This window comes from Rattus norvegicus, chromosome 10, assembly GCF_021556685.1.
Source record: "Rattus norvegicus strain SHRSP/BbbUtx chromosome 10, alternate assembly SHRSP_T2T, whole genome shotgun sequence".
Lineage (NCBI taxonomy): Eukaryota > Metazoa > Chordata > Mammalia > Rodentia > Muridae > Rattus > Rattus norvegicus.
The window spans coordinates 10,479,503-10,497,065 of record NC_141543.1 but is presented as its reverse complement, the minus strand read 5'-3'; the positions used below and the strand labels follow the sequence as shown (position 1 = coordinate 10,497,065).

The 17,563-nt window shown below is 45.5% G+C and overlaps 2 protein-coding genes and 1 long non-coding RNA gene across 14 annotated transcripts in view; 1 reads left to right on the top strand and 2 right to left on the bottom strand.

Moving 5' to 3' along the window:
• Txndc11 (thioredoxin domain containing 11) overlaps positions 1 to 6,027 on the bottom strand; it is a 57,526-nt gene extending 51,499 nt beyond the window's left edge. For 3 of the 4 annotated variants that reach the window (XM_087571279.1, XM_087571280.1, XM_087571281.1), the window contains exons 1-2: positions 5,633 to 6,027; positions 355 to 571 (exon numbers count right to left, since the gene is read on the bottom strand). Coding sequence is in view for 1 of the 4 variants with exons in the window: in NM_001127532.1 (NP_001121004.1) it covers positions 355 to 571; positions 5,633 to 5,874 (459 nt within the window). In the remaining 3 variants the exon portion in view is untranslated. 4 annotated transcript variants of the gene reach the window in all.
• Positions 6,028 to 8,822: 2,795 nt separating this feature from the next.
• The window catches only part of Zc3h7a (zinc finger CCCH type containing 7 A), a 39,459-nt gene continuing 30,718 nt past the window's right edge, over positions 8,823 to 17,563 (bottom strand). For 4 of the 9 annotated variants that reach the window (XM_087572729.1, XM_087572731.1, XM_087572730.1 and 1 more), the window contains 6 exons: positions 16,878 to 17,011; positions 16,405 to 16,510; positions 13,265 to 13,373; positions 12,543 to 12,676; positions 11,037 to 11,200; positions 8,823 to 9,710 (listed from right to left, as the gene is read on the bottom strand). In XM_087572729.1, the coding sequence (XP_087428855.1) occupies positions 9,521 to 9,710; positions 11,037 to 11,200; positions 12,543 to 12,676; positions 13,265 to 13,373; positions 16,405 to 16,510; positions 16,878 to 17,011 (837 nt within the window). In that variant the 3' untranslated portion in view covers positions 8,823 to 9,520. Of the gene's footprint in view, positions 9,711 to 11,036; positions 11,201 to 12,069; positions 12,677 to 13,264; positions 13,374 to 16,404; positions 16,511 to 16,877; positions 17,012 to 17,563 lie in introns of all 9 variants that reach the window. The other 5 variants (XR_015630748.1, XR_015630746.1, XR_015630749.1 and 2 more) reach the window with 3 other exon arrangements.
• Positions 9,696 to 10,444, top strand: LOC134480745 (uncharacterized). Its single transcript, XR_015631407.1, has 2 exons — positions 9,696 to 9,909; positions 10,182 to 10,444. It is a non-coding gene; the product is annotated as an uncharacterized LOC134480745 (long non-coding RNA).

Genomic DNA, 17,563 nt, shown 5'->3' with positions numbered 1-17,563 from the left:
GTCTGCTAACTCCACACCTGCACCAGGGCCTATGTGCCACTTACAACATAAGAGTTAACAAGACACATAGGCTGAACATGAGAGAACATTGGTCTCTACTATGTAGCTTCAGCGCTGTATCACACAACCTGGTATCCTGGGCAAGCCCACATCTCCTAAAGCCACAGGACTGAATCTCCCTTGCCACTTGACCATCCTGACAGGACTCTTCTTCCTGTTTCTTCACAGGCTTTGCACCTGACAAGGCCCTGGAATTTACCTGGACATCACTGCCAGTCTGGCATAATTTCTCTGAAGGGCCATCCTCTCTCATGCAGATTTGACAGTCACTGCTTGGGTGGAAGCACACATTACCTGATCTGAAAGCCGGCTGGCTGCCTGCTCAATTTCTGCCCTGGCTGCAATGGACTGGCCGCACCATGGGGCATAGAAGAACAGCACCACCACCTCAGAATCCTGGCGGACATGGTCAGCGTAGTCCAGCTGCCCCTGGAAGAGGTCAAGGACTGGAGATCTCGAGGAGAAAAAGCTGACAGGCGGCTTTGCTGGTATTATCACGTCTTTTGCTCGACTAAAAGAGAGTAAACACAAATGATTTCTCCACTTACTTTTTTCTCCCATTACAGCTTTGTATGGAAGAAGAGAGAAGGCTTTTTTTAAGGCCTCTTTTGAGTTTACAAGGCGCTGTCCTGAACAAGAACCAATACCCTGTGCTAAGGTGATACCTGCCTGGGACAATACAGATGCTGGGTATCGTCCCTGCAGGTGTAGGTTAGGAAAGCAGTAAAGAATGACACGACCCATGGTCTCACCGCTCACCACCCAAATTCCAGCATCACCTCCTTGGAGCCTGACACTCAACAATAGCCACTGATCTGGGGGCACTGCTGCTTCTGCTCTGTAGTTCACAAGTGTGAGGAAACTGCATCCAGCACTATGAGAGCAGTTCCTATAGGAGACACTTACAGTTGACTCAACCCTTAGAAAACATAATTTATTAAGGGGAGTTGAACTATATCTAGCCAGAGCATTCAGGGAAAAGCAACAATAGCATAGACCACACAAACACTAATTCAGTGGTAAGAAAGAGGAAGAAAAAGTAATAGCCTTAACTGGAAAGGTTCCCCACAGTCAAAGAGGCTACAACTCTCCCATCAGGCACATGTGTACAATGCTAGAGCATAAACCCCTGACCACAGAGCCTTAAAACAATACATTAAACCAAAAGAAAGTAAAGGAGTAAAGAAAGAATAAAACCCAGAAAGTAGAAATGAAAACAACTGTGTCAATAATCACAATTTAAAAAAATTAAACCATTCAACTAAAAAGTGACTGCTAGTACAAAACAAATCCCAGTTATTTATCACATAAAAAAGATAGTTTTTAAAATATAAAAACAGAGTCCAGCACTCAGGAAGCAGAGATAGGATCAAGCACCAGCCTGGGCTACCAAAGGATTATTTCAAAAACCAAATTTATGTATGTCAGTAGTAGCATAAAGGCACTTGCCACCGAGGCTGAGGAGCTGGGTTCAATCCCAGAGACTCCCATGGTAGGAAAGAACCAACTTGAGGCAAATTGTTCTCTGACAACCATACATTCCCCAGATGAATGAATGAATGAATGAATAAAGGTTGCAGAAGTAGGAGCAGCAGCAGTGCATTGTCCTCTTCTGGCCTCTGAAGGTACCATGTGCACACAGTATGTACCATAACTTGAGTGAATCTCAAAATAATTATGCCAACAGGAAAAATAAAGTGGATATGAGGGGCTGTAATGGAATGCAAAACAGAAAAAAAAAAGAGTTCAGAGGAACAAACTTACTTACTGAGACATTTCCCCACTGTGTTCTACCTATAGAAGATACTTCCCTAATCTGAAAAGTGTGATCCCTTACACAAGCATTCAAAAACTCCCCGAGTAACTGCTTTATGGCTCAGACACACAGAGGCTGCTGCCGAAAGTTTTCTTCACAGAGGAGGAAGATGGCAAAGAAACAGGTATAAACAATCAGCAATGAAGACTACACGAAATGCCCACTATTGTGGGAGAACTCAGTATGAAGATATAATACGGGGAGGAGGTGGTAACCAAGTACCTTTTAAACTGAGGCCTGAATGACAGACAAGCAGACAACGTGCACAGAGGTGAGGAAAAGTGCTCTGAAGAGATGCTAAAGGTTGTTCATTGGTAGAATTATTTTCCTACAATTCAAATGCAAGTTAAATTGGGCATGAAGGCACACACTTTTAATTCCAGCATTCAGACAGTTAAGCAGGACAGTAAGCTCCAGGCCAGCCTGGGTTAAAGTGAGACTCAAATACAAAGCCAGGGGACTGTTAAGAGTGTAGAGTTGTGGGGCTGGGGATTTAGCTCAGTGGTAGAGCGCTTACCTAGGAAGCGCAAGGCCCTGGGTTCGGTCCCCAGCTCCGAAAAAAAAAGAACCAAAAAAAAAAAAAAAAAAAAAAGAGTGTAGAGTTGCAAGAGTTCCTGCAAGAGCAGCGCCAAGCTTGTTTCCCAGAGCCACCTGTGACTCAGGTTCTAGAGCATCCAATGCCTCTGGGCTCTGTGGGCACTTGCACTCATGTGCACACACCCACACAGATGCACACACATACACAGACACATAATTTAGTGTTTGTTTGTTTGGCTTGGTTTTGTTGTTGTTGTTTTTTTTTTTTAAAGCCAAGCATGGTTATACACACCTGCAATCCCAACACCTGAGTGGAGAAGGCAGTCTGATCAGGAGTTTGAGTTTCAAATCACCCTGGTTTATATGAGACCCAGTCTCAAAAACAAACAAAAAGAAAAACTGCATGCTTAGCACAAAATAATGCAGTCTGAGGATAAATACAGGTGACAAGGAGTTCTTAAAGTTAGAAGTCAGATGAAAGTCAGATGAGACACAAACCAAGCAAAACTAAACAGCCAGGAAAGAGAAGCATGGCCCTCTGCTCTACCACAGACCCTTTTCCTGTATCTCTCAAATTTTGCTTTATATTTTTCAAAATTTATGTGTAAATGAGAGACTTCCTACAATTCTTAAGTTTATGTAGCATATACAAAACAACAAACGAACAAACAAACAAAAGAATTAATTGTAAACAGTGAGGGTTTAAACAATGTTTTTTAAAAAAAAAAGGATGGCCAGGTGTGGTGGCCCGGTTCTTCAATCCCAGCATTCAGGGATGCAGAGGGCAGGTGGATCTCTGAGTTCAAGGCCAGCTTGGTCTACAGAGTGAGTTCCAGGACAGCCAGGACTACACAGAGAAATCCTATCTTAGGGGAAAAATTGTTTCCTGTCTGTGAGCATGATGTGTGTGAGTGCGGGCATTCAAAGATAACTTGAATCTGTTCTCTCCGTCCACCCTGAGCTCTAGGACCAAACTCAGACTGTCAGGCTCGTGCGGTAAGTGCTTTGCCCACTAAGCCATATTGCTAACTCATAAATTCAATTTATATGAAACCTATACCTTAAACCTCCCTTCTAAAGTCACAGAAGCTTTACTCCTAATAAACATCAGAGGAAAGCAAGCAGAACAGACGCATGGAGACTGAGTGCCCATGAACAGAAGCAGGCAAAGATCAGAGGCCCAGAACACCCACAGTAACTCACCACAGCTCAACTCCAAATCTACCTTCTTTTAGTCCACCTACTCTGAACCCAGCTGTGAATAAAATTTGAAAAACAGACCCGATGTATTCTTCCTTAAGCCTCTGTCTTCATTAAAGATCTTAAAATAAGGAAAGAGCAACAAAAATGTCTGGGTCAGGCTGGAGAGATGGCTCAGCAGTTAAGAGCACTGACTGCTCTTCCAGAGGTCCTGAGTTCAATTCCCAGCAACCACAGGGTGGCTCACAACCATCTGTAATGAGATCTGATGCCCTCTTCTGGTGTGTCTGAAGACAGCTACAGTGTACTCATATATAATAAATAAATAAGGGGTTGGGGATTTAGCTCAGTGGTAGAGCGCTTGCCTAGGAAGTGCAAGGCCCTGGGTTCGGTCCCCAGCTCCGAAAAAAAAGAACCAAATAAATAAATAAATAAATAAATAAATAAATAAATAAATAAATAAATCTATCTTTAAAAAAATGTTAGGGTCCGTTGTACCATAATATCACGACACCATTCTACTAAATAAACTCTTTAAAAATTCATCTGAGTTTATTAAAAAGGCTGTCACATTGCCAGCACCATAGAAAGATGCTTAAAGAAGTGAGACTGCAGGCTCACTCTCCTGGCCAAAAGCAGTCAAGGAGTTCATCCTGCCAGCTCCCCAAACTGATTTAGACTCTTCAATCTTCCTGTCATCACAAAGGTCACTTCTATCCACTAAGTCACATGTTTTTGTCTCAGATCAAACACTGAACACTGTTTTCACAGCTGGGCAAACTGAAGTAAATCAATTCCTTGATGTGGGAAAAGGACTGTTAATCTGAATCCAAATGCCAAGTTGCAATACTCCACCTTGTAAAATACTTTCTGTATTTTCCTTGTAAAGACAGTAAAAGTCTAGTTGCTCAAGATAAAAAGTTCAAACTCCAGGCCAGGTGTGATGACAAATACTTTCAGTGCCTTTAATCCTGGTAGTAGCACAGCACCGAACACACTGCAAACACTAAAAGAATTAGTCTCTTCCCCCTAAAACTCCCAATTTTTGACCTATCTTGACCTCGGGGATTTCATATTGTGTTCAATACACTCAATCCGTAACCAGAAAAATCTCCCTCTGGACAGCAGTGCCAAGAGGATATGTCAAGTGACAATAGATTTTATAAACTGCAATCTCAAATGATACACTTATAATCTGAGGCAAGGATTATAATTGAAATGTAAACTTTGTATCTACACAATTTCCTGAAAAGAGGCACATTAGCTTCCATTCTTCCTAAACTCCAGCCTACTCAGGCCTTTTCCAAGTTTCACAAAAAAAGAGCATTTTGCCCAGACTCCAGATCTTTGCACTTAACTGCTCTGTAATAGATCTTATCCCAGGTCTTCCACCACTGCCTCTTCCTTTCCTTGTGTAAGCTTCTAATGCCATTTTCTTATGAAGGCCCTTTCTGTCCTACCCACGCTCATCCTTCTATTCCCTGCACAGCACTTATTAAGGTCTCTGAAGTGTTTGTTTATTGTATATCATCACCTCAATGAGAACTCCAGGGATTTTTGTCTTCAGCAGTAAAGGGTGCTGAGTACAAAACGTGCACTGTCAGTATATCAAATGCGTGCCTGGATTCCCAAAAGCGACTAAGACCCTTAAATGGCTTGTGAATCACCACATTGCAAGCATTGAGGTAAATGGAATGCATTAGAACAGAGTATTATAGCCTGGGCAAGAATTGACATGTACACCCCGAGAGACCCCAACAGGTGAGAAGCAGCTCAGAAACATAGCCAAAACGCCCTCGGTACATAATTGATATGGGGCAGCACCCTGAAACGTCTCTACGCGGAACTAGGACAGTGGGGGACCGCGGCTGTCGGCAAGGTCAAGCCTGTGGTCGCAGGCAAGGTCAGGCTCGACATCCCCGAAGGTGTACAACCCCCGACCCCGGTGGCCCCGAGATGACCCCGCGCAACCCGGCTGGCAGAGCGCTGGCCGCGGAGCCTGAGTCCCGGTAGCCTCACCTGCAGGTGAACTTGAGGGCGAAGAGCAGGGCGCAGCCGAGAGCCACGGCGCCGCACAGCAGCTCCGGCCGCTGGCGCGCCATAAGCGAGGCGCCGCGCAATCCGCGGCGGATCCTGCCCTCCGAGGACGCCGCCGCCCCGGCCGGGCTGAGGGAGCCGGAGCCCTTGGGGCCGCCACCCTCGTCCTCGGCGTCCTCGCTGTTGTTCCCGCCGCCGCCGCCGCGGCCTCCGCATTCCGACATTACATGCTCCCCGTGGCCGGCTTTATACCGCCGCTGCCGCCACCTCGGGCCCGGGAACCCGGCCCCGCACGTCGCTCGCAGACCTCTCAGCCAGCGGCGCCCACTAACCCGAACTCACCACGTCAGCCACACTTCAGAGACGCCCCGCCCACTGACCCGGAGCCTGCGCGAATGCCCGCTTCCCGGGCAGCCACGCCCTTCGGGGCCACGCCCCCGAGCCTACGGAGTCTGCGCGGGTGCTCGAAGCACTCGCGGCCGCGTCAGCCTTTCACAGGCCCCGCCTCATTTGTACAGACTGCGCAGGTCTACAGTCACTCTTGTTCGACCCCGCCCTTCACGAGGGGACTGCGCAGGCGCTACGTCCTCGAACCCGGAAGCTAGTGGGTGATGTCTCCTACCGGGTCCTTCCGTTGTTCGGAACCTCCCTATACTGTTAGGGCTCTAGTCGTTCTTTGCTCGACTTCGGAGCGGTGATTGTCGCTAGTGCTCTGGTCGAAAGACTCTGCAGAACATAGCTACAGTTTGTTATCTCTGCTTTTCAGAAAGGGGGCCTCGTGCAGAGGCGAGAAGGACCGGAGGACACAGAAATGAGACGGAGACCGGTCTGCTCTGCACCTTAGTCTGTACCAGTGTAATGTAGTAGTAGCGCAGCATGCCTTCGGCTTCAGTTTCTGCTTTCAGGATCCTACCTTGACTTCCTTCAATGATGGATTATGATGGTAAAATGTAACCAAAATGAACTCTTTCCTCCCCAAGTAGCTTTTGTTCATGTGTTTACCACAGCAATAGAAACCATAAGACAAGTACATCCAACAAAAGAACCCAGCCGTTAGTAAAATCCCATTTCTATGACCCATGTTTGATGGGCAAATCCACAGAAACAGAAAGCAGACGTAATTAAAGCTTGTAAGGCAATGGAGTCACGGCATTGTCTGCTTCACACCTAGTATCTCAGCCAGCCTAAGCTACAGAGTGATTATCTTCACACACACACACACACACACACACACACACACACGCACGCACGCACACACGTTTATATGCGTTTTATATTTGTAATTTTCTAACCAGGCTTGGTGGCACACAACTGTGACCCTAACTACTCAGGGAAAACGAGAGGACCACATGTAACAGGACTACATAGAGTTCAAGGCCAGTCACTTCAGGTAATCTGATACCCTCCAAGGTACCAAATGGAACATGTACACACACAGTCATACATAATTAAAAATAAAATCTTTTTGTAAAGTTGATGGGGAGGGGTAAACAGCCTAGATCAAATGTTAATTTTAAAACCACCCATGTGGGCTGGAGAGATTGCTCAGTGATTTAAAGAGCACTGGCTGTTCTAGAAGACCAGAGTTCAATTCCCAGCACCCACATGAGGCTCATAGAAGTTTACAGCTCCAGTACTAGGGTATCTGACCTCCATGGGCACTAGGTGTGTGTATGTACATATATATATATATATATATATATATATATATATATATGGATATATATATATATACTTATATGTGTATATATACTTATATATGTATATATACACATATTTGTGTGTATGTAATATATACATATATATGTGTGTGTATATATATATATATATATATATATATATATATATGCTGTACACATAAAATTGTAAGATTATTTTAACAAAAACCATCGTGGAGATAACCAAGTCCTAACGTGTGCCAGTTATCATTAGTTTTCTGTACCATCATCAGGGTACTGGAAGTGGCCCCATATCCCCTACACATGCTACTCACCTTTAACAATCTGCAGCTTGCCCAAACTTTTTCCTAGGTTCGTAAGCATCCCACCTCTTGAGATTTATTCTGAGGAAGTAATTCTGACTGGGCAACTAAAGGACTGGCTCCTTGTGAAGCCTCTGCCTCGAAGGAAGCATACCGTGCAACCTTGCCCACCAACCACTGCCCTGCTAGTTTCCTCCCTCCTGGCGGGTCCCTGCCTCTGACAGCATTTGGGCTGCAGGGAGATAAGCTTTTCTTTAATAGCTATTTCTATGTGTCTCGTCTTATACAAGCCCTCAGTGATCTGTCAGTGACCCCCAAGGGCCTGTTAAGGGTGCTGGATATACAGAGCCTCTGAGGATCCCACAGGTCATGTCTAAAGAAGCTGGCCTCTCCCAGCTAATCATTTGACACCATGAGAAGCCTCATAATCACTCCAAATCCTGAGGCAGTAGGGTAGAGAGAAAAGCTGTTTCCATGTACCTCCAGTTTGCAGCTTGTCACTCACTGTCCAAATACAAATACTGTTTTAAAAAACAATTTATGAGACCAGTTAGGTAGTGGGGTACACCTTTAATCTTAGCACTTAGGAAGGAGAGGCAAGTAGCTCTCTTTGAGATCCAGCCCAGTCAGAGCTACACAGAGAGACCTCAGCAATAAAAAAAATAAAATAAAAGTGGTAACTTGAATTCAGTCAACAGACCCTCATAAAAGTGATAGGAGAGATCTGATCAGAGTTGTCACCTATACACACTGGCACATATGTGTCCCCACACATGGTGTGCACACATCCACTAATAATCAACTAGAAAATAAAACCCAGCTCACTTGTACACCCAGGCTTGGGGGCACTCCTGTAATCCTAACTCCAGCAACCTGAGAGGTGATGGCAGGAGGATCAGGAGTCCAAAACTAACTAGGCTGGACTATGTAAGATCAAAATGCAAAGGCATTTGGTGAGCTCAGCCCAGGGATACAGCTATCCTCACTACTTAGGAAGAACAGTGGGAGGATTACATGTTCAACCGCCTCAAAAGAAAAGGTAAAAACAGGCTGGCTTTTAGTTCAAAGGTACAGTGCCAGCCCCAGTGCTCAAGCCCCAGCACCCCTTACACCAAAAAACAAACAAAACCTCTCTAAACCCCAGTTCCAATAACTCCTGATGGAGAAAGGACCACACCAAAACTACGAAAGTCATCTCTATGTAAAATCTTTTATTACAAGCAATATCGGTCCATACGCTACACAATACCAGCAGTACAAGTTTAATCTTTCAAAAATCATCATTTAAGCAGCAAAAGACCAAGAAATAAAATTTGTGTCCACTGATTACTTTTAAAATATTCTTGATGTGCATGATCATCAGTTCCCTTATCACAGTGAGACATACAAATACAGAAAATACCCATTTAACAGACCCTAGTGCTAAATGGTTATTTGGCTTAAAAATCTGAGTTAAGAAAATCCTTTTTAGCAACCTACATACAGATAAGTAGCAGACTTTATTATTTTATTAAATACATTCATTCCACTAAAACACAGAGGGAATTTCATCCCTCGCTCATTCCAATCCCAGTGTACATTATTCTCTCGTGGCCATGGTTCTTCCCTTAGAGTCATCCTGAACCTTACCCTCTTCCCCAACACACCTCAGCCAAACTTCTATCCAACAGAGTGCAACCTGGAAGCAAGTCGCCGCCATCTGATGCCAGTGGCTGCACAGAGCCTAGCCAGGCCTGTCAAACAGCCTGTCCTATCTACTATGGTTGCTGCTCAGGAGGAACGATAGATGCTGATCAAGCAGAAAATCTGCAGCTCCTCTGCTATGCGCCGTTCAACACCTGCAATTTTTCTGGTCAGTGCTCCGATTGGGTTACATAAAAGCCAGCATATTACTTTAAATCTTTAAACAAAAAACTATATTTTCCAAAGTCATTATCATTTGGGGCAATTAAATGATCTTTCCGTGCTTTCTGGAGTTTCATCTGAAGGGCCTTCCTTCTCTCTTCCCATTCATGAAGTTCAGCATTTCCATGTGCAAATTTACAGCTGCTTCCTTCTGTGCAGGAGCCATCCATATACCTGTCAGCAGTAAAGGATGCAGTTAGAGACAGGATCGTGACTCCTCTCCAGCTGCATGGCCGATCTGCCCACACCTTCTGGCGTCATAAAGTTGTCATTCCCTCTCTTATGGCTGTTGGAGAGAACACAGGGCCTCCTCCTGCCTACTGAGCACAGTTCCTTCTAACCATGGAGTGGTATCCCAGACCCAGTTAGAAGGGTAAGTCTGGGACATAAATCTCTTATGGGCACAATATACACAACAAGGAAATCAGATCTGTAAACCACTTAAAAGTGTTCCATCACAAAGTCCTGACTAGGGCTGGAAGCCTAGCTCAGTGGTCAAGCTTGCCTGGGATGTGGACACAGAGGAGGATCACTGGGTGTCCTGCTCCATCACTCTCCACCCAATCCCCTTAAACAGTCTCCCACCCAAACTAAGCAAGGCTGGGAATCAAGCTCCAACAGCCCCTGTCCCTGCCCTTCCCACAGGCAAACACGGCTGGCTTTTCACATGGATTCTGGAGGCCTGTGCAGGAAGTGCTGCTCATACCTGCTGGACCAACCTCCCAGCCTCAGCCTGGGGGTGGGGTATGTAAAAAGAAAAATATTTTAAAGATCTTATGATTTTTAAAATTAACCAACAAGAATATTTTTGTTTTCTTGTGATGTTGGGCCTTATGTATCCTATCCCTCTGATTGGGTCCCCAAGTCAAAGGCTCTAAATCTAGTAATTAAACACAAACAGTAATTGAGGGCGTGGGGTGTTTTTTTCAAGACAGGGTTTCTCTGTGTATCCTAGAACTCACTCTGTAGACCAAGCTAGCCTTGAACTCAGAGATTTGCCTGCCTCTGCCTCTAGGGTGCTGGGACTAAAGCTATGTGTACCACCTAATACTTGTTTGTTTGTTTGTTTGTTTGTATGTATGTATATAAATGTGCCTGAGTATGTATGAGACCAAAGGACCATGTCCGACCCCTTGGAACAGAAGTTACAGGTAATTGTGAGCCACCTGGATGTGTAGGAAGCAGATCTGGGGCCTCTCAAAAGCAGCAGGTGCTCATGACTGCTAAGCCATCTGTCCAACACAATGCTGTATTCTAAGTTTATATTTAAAATATAACTTAAAGGCCGCTTCTAATTGGATGAGTACTGGTTATGAGCTCAGAGACTGCAAAGGTGGCGAGGGAGAGTGTGGACAGGTGTACCGGCATAGCACTCCTGGGCATTCTAGGGCCTGCCAGGGCACAGTACCATTACAAGACTCCCACCCGCTTCCTACTCTGTCTGCAGACGCAATGACATGTGATCAGCTCTTTTCACAGGGAACCTGTAGGGCTACATACCTGTCACAAACACTGAAGTACCCTGTGGGGAAGCGGTGCTGCCAGCAGTACTGGTCGTCCTCAGTGTGGAAAACCTTCTCCTTGTGCTTCTCGGAGGAGATGTGGTCTTGCCACTGCTTCTCACTGTTACAGTTCTTCCCACACATCCAGCAGTGGAAGTCCACCTAAAGGGTGCAGGGAGACGTGCTGCCTGAGAGCCTGTGCCTCCCACTGCTGCCTGAGCTTAATGCAGGCTCCAATCTGGGGAAGCCAGCGAGGGACATATAACCCAAAATCAGACCAATGCACAAGAAATGTCATTTGAAAGGCAGTTAGGTGTTCTGAGCTGGGTTAACACCCTGAGGGAAAGCAGGAGCTGCACAAGGTCAGAGCAGGCCAGCCCTAGAATAAGCAACAGCAATTCTACACGAGCGAATCCCAACAACACAAGATAGGTATTAGGCACCCAGAAAGTAAAGATGCTGGCCCTGCAAGGACAGAGGTGCACATCACGGAAAGGTTGAAGTGCTATAAGACACCCACACTCAGGTTGTCCTGAGCACACACACAGGACCGGGACAGACAACAGCCCTGCAGTGTGAGGGCATGGGTAAGATGCAGGGTTGAAAGCAGGAAACAAGTGGCAGGAGCACGCGCTGCTGCCAGGTGCTGACTACAAATGAACAAGAGCCACAGAGTGATGGCCAGGCACAGCGGTTCATGTCTATAATCCCAGTGCTCTGGAGGCTAAGTAAAGATGACTGCTCAAATTCACGATCAGCCTGGGCTACAGAGGGGCGGGGGCACGTCACTGCTTGATATATAAACATAGCATGGAGAAATGCACCCTGGTTCCTCTGGGCACAACACACACACACTTCCCACCTTATCTCCAGGACCTAATCTACAGACAGAGCACTAACGTCAGTCACTAGGAGAGACCGGCTCAAGCCATTCATGTTGCCTTTACTTTTTACAAAGGTCTCGCTGTGGAGCCCTAGCAGACCTGAAACTTGCTCTAAGAGGCTGGCTTTGAACTTAAGAAATCACCTGCCTCCACTCTCCAAGTGATGAGCTGAAAGGTGTGCATCTCCTCAGGTGTCATGATTGGCTTTTGAGACGTGTTCTCATGTAGCCCAGGATGGCCTCCAATTTGCCAGGCATCCAAAGATGACCTTGGATTTCTGACGCTTCATCTGGAACTCTCAAGAGTGCTGGGATTAAAAGCATATACCGCCACATCCAGTTTACGCAGTGCCAAGATGAAACAGAGTGTTATGCATGCTAAGCAAGGACGCTACCAACTGGGCTACGTCCCAACCAAGCTTCTTTATGGTTTTGAAATTAAGACATTAAGCAAGACAATTTCAACACAAGGAGACTTAAGCTAATGGCAAAAAAGCACAGAAGGAAAAAGACAGTGGAGGGAGACAGGCTGCAGGGGACAGGGTCAGGCTTTGGAGAAGGGAGGAAGGCAAGGCTGCATGGGCAGCCCTGCAGCAGGCCTGCGTGAGCAGCGGTACTCACAGTGACTTCCGCATAGTCTGTTGGCATGTGGATCTGCTTCCCGTTTTCTTTGCTACAGTGACTGGATGTCTCATCACTTTTTTCAGTTTTCTGGTTCTTCAGCCAGAGTTCATAAAACTGCTCTATATCATGTACTGAAAAAAAAATAAAAGACCTGTGTTCAGCGACAACCACACAATGCCATTCAAATACACACAAGCACGTGGACTGCCTCTGCTGCTACACCTTCAAAACAAACTTGGTGCACATCTTTACTCCCAGTACTCAGGAGGCAGAGGCAGGTGGATCTCTGAATTTGAGGCCAGCCTGGTCTACAGGTTGAGTTCCAGGACAGCAAGAGCTACATAGAGAAACCCTGTCTCAAAAAACAAAGCAAACAAACAAAAAATCTGTAGTAAAACTATTTAGATTCAAAAGTGAAATGCTGTCTGAAACACCTCTCAAACGCCCACCTATCTGATGGCCACAACTGATCTTGTCTAGAGTCATAGAGGAACTGAGCTGTCCCGGACAACTTTTAAGGAGGTTACATGCCTATTACATGCAGGGTGTAGAAGTGCAGATTCACACAAATGTGGCCTAACAGAATGCATATCACAAGTTTGCACACCACAGAGGCTATGGTAGTGCTCCCAGCAAGCAGCAGCAGCACCAGAGCTGCAGCCCAAACCTGTGAACTGCGTGTGTGCTCACAGGTATCAAGGACAGACAGATGAACTTACTTTTGTTATCCTTCATGTAAGTCCACACTTCCCGTTCCTCAGGACTATGAGCAAAGGAACAGTTGCCAACATACTGACACTTTTTTCTATTAGCAATATGGTTGCATAGCTGTGTTGAGAAAAAAATACAAATATAATATATATAATACATAACAGACAAAATCACACACACACGCGAACACACACACGCACATGCACACATGCACACACACACACGCGAACACACGCACGCACATGCACACATGCACACACACACACACAGGCACGGCACATGCGGGCACACACATATACACTAAAGACACTACATATACATTGCTTAGTATAACTGATTTTACATTAGAGCAAAATAAGTCTTGCGATCAGTGCTAATGCTGAGTAGCACAAATTTTCAGATGAATTCTATTTAAATGCACCAGCAGCCCAAAACACATAGTGATAGCAAACATTTCTGTTTCAGAAAGTTTTCCAAAGAAAGTGAAGCACAGATTTAAGGAGTACAAATTTCCTACAAAACCACATACTAGGGATCTCATCTCTGCAGTGAACATGATACCCTCTCTGTCAAGTGGCTACTGTTCTCTTCCCATAATATTCACGATGCCTCCAAATCAGAACTCGGGACAGAAAGAGAACTTAGCTTGCTCCACAGGTTACTAGATAGTGCCAGGAAGCTTCCAGACTCGAAGTGCTAATGACCTCACACAGCTAACCTTAACCACAAGTCTAGATACAGTATATCTGAAGACACCTGATGCTCTAACCAGTGATAAAGAGGCTTTCCAACAGCACTCCTCCGGTTAAGTGGAATTTTAATTAACAAGGGGAACAAGGTGGCAGGAGTAGGAGAATGAAGTGACAGTGATCATCAGACAAGTTTTCTGGAAGAATCACTAGTCCCCAAGAAACAGAAGATCCTCCATCACCAAGAAAGGTCTCAGCAGGTGGCTGGCTGTGCTGCTGCGAAAGCCCTTAACTGCTAACTGGGTTGATGTGCTCTTCACCAGGAACTGGCCTTTCCCACTACTTACCTTACACAACAGTGAATGCCCAGCATCTGCTTTTGAAAACTCTCAACATTACATTTTCTCCTGGGATGAAATCAGTAACCTCGCATGAAAACCTACAGGCGGCCAGCAGTCTATGTACTGAGTCAGCTTCATCACAGACTTGGATACATTCTTTTTGTTCGTTTTCTTTTGAGACTTTGAGAAAGGGTCTGCTCATGTAGCCCTGGCTAGCCTTAAGCCATAAGCCAGGATGGCCTTAAACTTGTAGTGACTCTTCTAAGTGCTGGAGTCACAGGGTGAGCTGCCACCCCTGCCTTACCCAGTCACTCAAAAATAAAGAACAGGGAGTATGAAGCACAAGGCCAGGCACTGGGCTTTAGAGACTCCCATAACAGACTACTGTCCTTGTGCATAATGATCCCATTTACCAGATAGGCAAATAAAGCCACAGAATATTACAGGCTCCTTCTGAAGGAGGGTGTTCCTACCTCCCCACAATCTCTATAACACACACACACACACACACACACACACACACATACACACACACACACACACACACTTTAAAAAAAGGGTTCCTACGGGATTGGGGATTTAGCTCAGTGGTAGAGCGCTTGCCTAGGAAGCGCAAGGTCCTGGGTTCAGTCCCCAGCTCCGAAAAAAAAAAAAAGAACAACAAAAAAAAAAAAAAAAAAAAAAAAAAAAGGGTCCCTACAACATCTAACATGATTGGGGGGAAAAAGAGTCAATAAAGCTGCTGAGTAGTTGCGTTAAAATAGACCTCACCATATTCAAGCTTAAAGAAAAACCAACAGTCCTGGGAAGAACCTCAGGAACTACAAAGAATGACTTATTTGTTTTGGCAATTCTGGGGATTGAACTTAGGACCTCACACATGCTAGACAAGTATTCTATCACTGAGCTACAACCCAGCCCAGCAGCCCTGTTTTAGCCAACTCTCTAATAACACATCCTCATCCTTTATGGCCCAAGATATCAGGGTTCCAATGCATCTCCTTTTACATAAACGCCTTCTGACTTCACTTCAGTTAGAGCAGATCACTGCCTAGCAAGGCCTTGTGACTTGCACTAAGCTTTACAAAGCTACAAGGCACAGAGGTGCTGCAACACTCATCCTGTGCTTCCTCCACTTTCCCAGTCACAAAGAGGACCATGTTCCTGGCTTCTCTGATGAGACACTCTGGCATGTTGCTCGTCAACACCCCACCTGTCCCTATCTGTCAATCACACAGTGTGATGCCTCTGGACTCTCTCCACACACTGACTTGTGAAAAGACAGGTCCATAGACAACTAGTGACCTGGCTGGTTATTGGTATTGCCCTGGCCCTCCCAATACAAGCGGTGCCTCTGCATGAGCGAATGCTATCCTTCTGCTAAGACGGTGTACTGTTCTCTTCCCAAGAGGCATGGAGAACAGGAATGCGCACTGCGGCACTGACATTCCTTCTGGGCCACCACAGCAAGTCTTACATCTTTGAGTGTCTGTGTGTGTGTGTGTGTGTGTGTGTGTGTGTGTGTGTGTGTGTGTTGAGGGTGGGGCTTGAAACAGGGTTTCTCTGTGTTTCCCTGGCTGTCCTGGAATGACCTCTGTAGACCAGGCTGACCTCCAATTCACAGAGATCCTCCTGCCTTTTAGTACTAGGATTAAAGCAGTGTGCCACTAATGTCTGGCATCTTTGAGTGTCTTTTAGCTTGCATGCCTTGTTGTAAAACAACCAAGGTATAACAGGAAAAATGAGAGAGACTGCATTTAGCATTGCTGACAAGAAAGGTGGCCCTGGGCTTCACCTCCAACTCAGACAAAATAAAAGGAAATCCCACTCCATCCCCAAAATAGATTCATTGAAAAATTAATTAAATTATGCTATAACTTTCCCTCAACTCTGGTTATCTGTTTACTCTGTCTATATAACCTATAAAGTGCCAGTCAACATGGAAACTGCTAGTCACACACATACACCAAGGGGCAGGGAAGGAAACCAAACAGCTTCAATTTCATCACAACCGAGGAACAGTACTTAGCGGGCTTTGAGCTTCAGTCGGAATTAGCACTACTTCTAGTAATTGGAAATGCCTAATTTTAAAAAGTGGCTTAAAAATTACGTATGTACATCAAACTGTAAAGGCATTTGTTTCTTTGTGGGGAGAGGACGGATGTTCATCCACTTCTTACGTTCAAAAGACATCGCTCTCATTGCACGACGTTCTTTGGTCCACCTAAAAAAGATGGAGTTCAGAAAAAACAACACTCGGGCAAAAAGCATAACATAAAAGGCGAGCACAGCATGTGCACCCAGAGGACCAGAGTCTTCTCAACCCTCCTAAGAGATGCCTTGTGTGTTTACTGTCTCACTTCTTCTGGACCTGGACACTTCAGCACTCAGGACAAACTAAGCAAACGAAGTGCTAAGACCAAACGAAAGGCTACTCATGAAATATCAGCTACCAGATCCTCCAGAGCCTCGTCCTTGTCATCTGTTAGCACAGCTAATCACTGACTTTCCAATGTCCCACTCTCCTCTCACTCGCAGGGCCGGGCCCTGTGGAGCGCACGCAGGGGCTGCAGGCGCCCACACATACTTACGAGTGCTGTGCTTTGGCACTGCAGTATTTCCTGTTCCTGTCGGGTTCGGTAACTTGGCCATTTCTCAGACACTGAGCACAGACAAACTTTATCTCCATGTTAAGTAATCCAGGCATGATCTGATTACCAAGTACCTTGAACATGAAAGATCAATTACAGCAGAAAGCACTTTTCTAAAAACAGCATACAAAATCACCGTGCATTCTGTACCAGCAGTTATCTGGCTCTATGACTAGACAAATACATATATGGTGACAGTTAAACTAAACTGTGTCAAATACGCCAAAGAATCTGATAAAAAGATAGAGACTTAGAGATGCCAAACCTCAACTGAGAGAAGCTAGCTTTGGAGCTCAGTGGCTTCGAGTGGGTCAAGGAGAACAATGGATAGGCAGGTTAACTATGTAGGACAGAAAGCTCCAAACCATAACCTATTAGCCTTATCCAAGAATTGCCAGAGGCCAAGACCCAGTGTTTGTCCAAATGAGCGGAGGAGGAAAAGTGTGTCTACACCACTGGTGGATATCACAGGCTCCCATATGCTGGTTCATGGCATCAACCAGCTGCAAATCTGTTTCCACAGAACAGTTACTCGACTGAACAAGTTCTAAGTAAAAGACTGTAAGCATGAACCCCAATCTACCACAAATCGAGCCCTAGCTAGGCAGCTCCTGAAGGAATAGGGA